General features: G+C 46.4%; 1 protein-coding gene across 3 annotated transcripts in view; it reads left to right on the forward strand.

The window, feature by feature from the left end:
- LOC132825137 (tektin-3-like) overlaps window positions 1–3438 on the forward strand; it is an 83459-nt gene extending 80021 nt beyond the window's left edge. For all 3 annotated transcript variants that reach the window (XM_060840146.1, XM_060840148.1, XM_060840147.1), the window contains exon 8: window positions 3097–3438. In XM_060840146.1, coding sequence (XP_060696129.1) covers window positions 3097–3400 — 304 coding nt within the window. In that variant the 3' untranslated portion in view covers window positions 3401–3438. The remainder of the gene's footprint in view (window positions 1–3096) is intronic.
- Window positions 3439–6000: the final 2562 nt, after the last annotated feature.

A 6000-nucleotide genomic window follows, 5' to 3' on the forward strand; every position in this document is an offset into this window, starting at 1 on the left:
GTCTTTGGCCTCCTCCATCGCCAGACCATGGCAACACGACGCCTGGAAGAAGAGCGCCTCATCTTCCGCCTAGGAACCCTCCAACCACAAGGGATGAATGCAGATTTCTCCAGCTTCCTCATTTCCCGTCCTCCCACCTTGTCTCAGTCCTAACCCTCTGACTCAGCACCGCCTTCTTGACCTGCAATCTTCTTCCCGACCTCTCCGCCCCCACCCCCTCTCCGGCCTATCACCCTCACCTTAATCTCTTTCTACCTATCACATTCCCAATGCCCCTCCCCCAAGTCCCTCCTCCCTACCTTTTATCTTGGCCTGCTTGGCACACCTTCCTCATTCCTGAAGAAGGGCTTATGCCCGAAACGTTGATTCTCCTGCTCCTTGGATGCTGCCTGACCTGCTGCGCTTTTCCAGCAACACATTTTTCAGCTCTGATCTCCAGCATCTGCAGTCCTCACTTCCTCCTAACAAAATGCTGGCCCAGCCAGCGATGCCCACATCTCAGAAATGAATTAAAATCATACACTTCCTCTTGGAGATTTGTCAGTCTCCTAATGACATTGAAGCAGTAGACTAGGAGTCTCCCCAGCAGAACAAGAATGTTAGAACATAAGAACTAGGAGCAGGAGTAGGCCATCTGATCCCTCCAGCCTGCTCTAACATTCAATAAGGTCATGGCTGATCTTTATCATGGACTCAGCTCCTCTTACTCATCTGCTCACCATAACCGCTTAATTTCTTTATTGTTCAAAAATCTATCTATCTTTACCTTAAAACCACTCAATGAGGTGGTCTCAACTGCTTCACTGAGCAAGGAATTCCACAGATTCACAACTCTTTGGGTGAAGACGTTCCTCCTCAACTCAGACCTAAATCTGCTCACTCTTGTTTTGAGGCTGTGCCCCCTACTTCTAGTTTCACCTGCCAGTGGAAACAAACCCTCTGCTTCTATCTTATCTATTCCCTTCATAATTTTATATTTTTCGATAAGATGTCCACTCATTCTTCTAAATTTAAATGAGTATAATCCTAGTCTACTCAATCTCTCCACATAAGCCAACTCCCTCAACTCCAGAATCAACCTAGCGAACCTCCTCTGCACCCCCTCCAGTGCCAGTACATCCTTTCTCAAGTAAAAGGACCAAAACTGCACACAGTACTCCAGGTGTGGCCTCACTAGCACCCTACACAGTTGTAGCATAACCTTCCTGGTTTTAAATTCCATCCATCTAGCAATGAAGGACAATATTCCATTTGTCTTCTGAATTACCTGCTGCATCTGCAGACCAACTTTTTGTGATTCATGCACCGAGGGACTTTGGGAAGCAGTCATGTCTATTGCCAATCTCAAAAAATCTCCAGTTCTCATGCTTTCTTTGGTACAGAAACCAAATGCTTCTAAAAGCATTTATAGTTATAGAGTCATAGAGATGTACAACATGGAAACAGACCCTTCGATCCAACCCATCCATGCCGACCAGATATCCTAACCCAATCTAGTTCCACCTGCCAGCACCCGGCCCATATCCCTCCAAACCCTTCCTATTCGTATACCCATCCAAATGCCTCTTAAATGTTGCAATTGTACCAGTCTCCACCACATCTTCTGGCAGCTCATTCCATACAAGTACCACCCTCTGTGTGAAAAAGTTGCCCCTCTCACCCTAAACCCCCTAGTTCTGGACTCCCCAACCCCAGGGAAAATACTTTGTCTATTTATCCTATCCATGTCCCTCTATAAGGTCATCCCACAGCCTCTGATGCTCCAGGGAAAACAGCCCCAGCCTGTTCAGCCTCTCCCTGTAGCTCAAATCCTCCAACCCTGGCAACATCTTTGTAAATCTTTTCTGAACCCTTTCAAGTTTCACAACATCTTCCCGATGGGAAGGAGACCAGAATTGCACACAATATTCCAACAGTGGCCTACGAGGAAAGATAATTTATTTATTTTCCCCATAGCAAATCAACTCAAACTCTAGAAACACACTCTTGTCTAAACTTTAGAACCTCACCGTCTCACATTTCAGACTCAAGGTGTTCGATAGCCACAATCAGTCAGCTGTGAATATTCAGTTTGGAATTAGTTTATTCACTGTTCGGAACATTCGCACAGTAGGAGGGATGCAATGAAAAATGTTTCAATGTGCTGAGGTTTGATTTTTGACATCATTTGTTGTTTGGAAACAACATCAATGTTGCTCATTATGTTGTCACCCTGCAAATTATGTTATTTATATTGAGAGTATGTTAACACAGGAAAGCTTTGCTAAATACTCCCTTCTGATGTCAGAGTCTAATGACCAAATTACTGATGCATTAGAAACAAAGGTGCAGTTACACTGACATCTAAGATATGTATTTGTATGATACACACACACACAGGCGATATATTATACATGCTGACACTTAACTGGATTTTGACAATGATAGCGAACGCTGAATAAGATAAATTCAGTGCTGTTGTGCACCCAGTAGGGAGCTGCAATCAAATGACCACATGAGTAAGAGAATACAGGCCCTGCCTCTGACAGAAGGTTCTTTTTAATAAAAGTGGAACCACTAAAGCCCTGAGTCAGAATATTGTGGGTTCAAGCCCCACACCAGCAACTTGTACATAGAATCTTGGCTGGTACTTGGGTCTAACCCTGATGGATGTATGTTTTAGAGATGCCATATTTCAGAGGAGATGGTGAACCAATGCTTCATAAGCCCTAAGAGTGGCTGTAAAAGCTCCCACAGAGCAACTTTAAATAAGAAAAGAGGTGTTTCCCCAGTGTCTGAGCCAATATTTACCCCCCTCCCATGAACAGATGAGCTAATATCACATTTGGTGTTTGCATGGTCTTTCAGGCAGGTTTCCTACAGCAATGAATAAACTTCAAAAGGATCTTGATTGGCTGCCCTGGGATGTCCTAGGGTTGGGAAAGGTGCTATATTAATGCACATCCTTTATTCCTCAGGAAGAGGATGAGCACTAAATTTATCATTTCTTCCAATACAAGATTGAAGTTAGATCTTTACCTCCCTCCCCTGCGAAAAAAAGAGTGAGGCTGTCTCTGTGCGTGCGCATTTTGAAAAGTGATCCTTTTCTCTGTGCAGGTTGGTCTGTGAAGTGTACACCATCGATGCGACCATACAGACATTGAAACAGCGTCTGCAAGAGGCACAGAATGCTCTGCAACTCCTGGTCCAAACCAAGTCCGTGCTGGAATATGACATCAGTGTGAAAGCCAACTCCCTCTTCATTGATCAGGAGAAATGCATGGGGATGCGTAGAACCCTTCCCAACACCCCACGCTTGATCGGTTGCACTCAGCTGAACATGGGCACTTACTGTGCTCCCCCAGCCCCTGAGAAGAAGCCTTGCAATTGTGGCTGCAAAAATAAGAAAAAACTAACATAAATGAATGAAAAACAATGGAGCCCCAGGCTTCAGATAAATGCATGCTTTGTTCTGTTTTGGAAAACAATGCTCAAATATTGTGGAAACATAAAATAAAGAAAATTGGTGGTTTAACAGTAATGTTCTCGTTCCTCTGTGTGTTTGCCACATTTATGAGTCCACCTTTCTTTGACTTGTCGCTGTGTGAACTTCATTCGATATTTTCCTCTTATTGTAAATTTATAATGCTTCATGAATGCACACCTCAACACTTAGCCAACAAAGAAACTTAATATTAATAAAAGCAAAATGCACAGGGTGCTGGAAATTAAATGGCAGATACTGCGAAGAGAGAAACAGAGTTACGGCCCAATATGACTCTTCTTCAGAACTGAAAGGAGCTGGAAAATGACATTTTTTAAATGTTGTAGACAGAGGGGAAGGAGAGGAAAGTGATATAGATTGTGAGAGAGCCCATAGCAAAGGAGAAAGGTGGTCATAATGCAGATGAAGGAGTGATGGGTGTAATAGGTGCAAATGTTAGCTGTTAAAAGGGGGAAATGAGTCTGCTGTGCTAAGATTAAAGCTAACAAGACACTGTCAGAGAAGTGTGGGTTAGGTGGGGGGTGGTGGGGTGTAAGAAAATGTAGAGAAACGCAGAGATCATATTCTGACGTGGTGGAAATCCATATTGAATCCCAGAGGCTGTGAAATGGCTAAGTAGAGAACGGATGTTCCTCCAGCTTACATTGAGCTAAATTGGGACATTATAGAAGGCCGAGGATGGAAATGTTAGCATGAGAACAAGCTGGGAGAAAGTGAAGACTGCAGATGCTGGAGATCCGAGTCAAAGAGCGTGGTGCTGGAAAAGCACAGCCGGTCAGGCAGTATCTGAGGAGCAGGAGAATTGACTTTTTGAGCTCTTCCCGATGAAACATCATTTCTCCTTGGATGCTTTCCTTTCCCTCCGCTACATCGATGACTGTATTGGCGCTACGTCGTGCTCCCACGAGGAGGTTGAACAGTTCATCTAATTTACTAACACCTTCCACCCCGATCTCAAATTTACCTGGACCATCTCAGACTCCTCCCTCCCCTTCCTAGACCTCTCCATTTCTATCTCGGGTGACTGAATCAACATGGAAATGTACTATAAACCGACCGACTCCCACAACCCCCTAGACTACACTTCCTCCCACCCTGCCCCTGTAAAAATGCCATCCCATATTCCCAATTCCTTCGTCTCCGCCACATCTGCTCCCAGGAGGACCAATTCCAATACCGTACAACCCAGATGGCCTCCTTCTTCAAAGACCACAATTTCCCCCCAGACGTGATCGGCGATGCTCTCCACCGCATCTCCTCCATTTCCTGCTCCTCTGCCCTTGAGCCCTGGCCCTCCAATCGCCACCAGGACAGAACCCCACTGGTCCTCACCTACCACCCCACCAACCTCCAGATACATCGTATCATCCGTCGTCATTTCCGCCACCTCCAAACGGACCCCACCACCAGGGATATATTTCCCTCCCCTCCCCTATCTGTGTTCCAAAAAGACCACTTCCTCCGTGACTCCCTCGTCAGGTCCACACCCCCCACCAAACCAACCTCCACTCCCGGCACCTTCCCCTGCAACCACAAGAAATGCAAAACCTGCGCCCACACCTCCCCCCTTACTTCCCTCCAAGGCTCCAAGGGATCCTTCCATATCCGCCACAAATTTACCTGCACCTCCACACACATCATTTACTGCATCTGCTGCACCCGATGTGGCCTCCTCTATATTGGGAGACGTGCTGCCTACTTGCGGAACGTTTCAGAGAACACTTCTGGGACACCCGGACCAACCAACCCAACCATCCCATGGCTCAACACTTCAACTCCCCCTCCCATTTCACCAAGGACATGCAGGTCCTTGGACTCTTCCGTCGCCAGACCATAGCAACACGACGGCTGGAGGAAGAGCGCCTCATCTTCCACCTAGGAACCCTCCAACCACAAGGGATGAACTCAGACTTCTCCAGTTTCCTCATTTCCCCTCTCCCCACTTTGTCTCAGCACCGCCTTCCTAACCTGCAATCTTCTTCCTGACCTCTCCGTCCCCACCCCCACGCCGGCCTATTACCCTCACCTTAACCTCCTTCCACCTATCACATTTCCAACACCCCTCCCCCAAGTCCCTCCTCCCTACCTTTTATCTTAGCCCATTTGGCACACTTTCCCCATTCCTGAAGAAGGGCTCATGCCAGAAACGTCAATTCTCCCGATCCTTGGATGCTGACTGACCTGCTGCGCTTTTCCAGCAACACATTTTCTATCTAGACGAATAGTCTCACGAAAATACATCAAGCCATTAACCCTCACCCACCCAACTTGTGTTCACATAGTCTGTGTAAAGATGTGCTGCTGCCATTCTTGAACTGATTTCCTGCACTTCAATAAGCACTGTCCAGGCTGACTGAGTTGCCTTCATTCCTTATGAACGACTTTTGCCCGAAACGTCAATTTTCCTGCTCCTCAGATGTTGCCTGATCTGCTGTGCTTTTCCAGCACCACTCTAATCTAAATTCTGGTTTCCAGCATCTGCAGTCCTCACTTTTGCCTGAGTTGCCTTACGTTCA

Source organism: Hemiscyllium ocellatum, chromosome 20 (assembly GCF_020745735.1).
Source record: "Hemiscyllium ocellatum isolate sHemOce1 chromosome 20, sHemOce1.pat.X.cur, whole genome shotgun sequence".
Lineage (NCBI taxonomy): Eukaryota > Metazoa > Chordata > Chondrichthyes > Orectolobiformes > Hemiscylliidae > Hemiscyllium > Hemiscyllium ocellatum.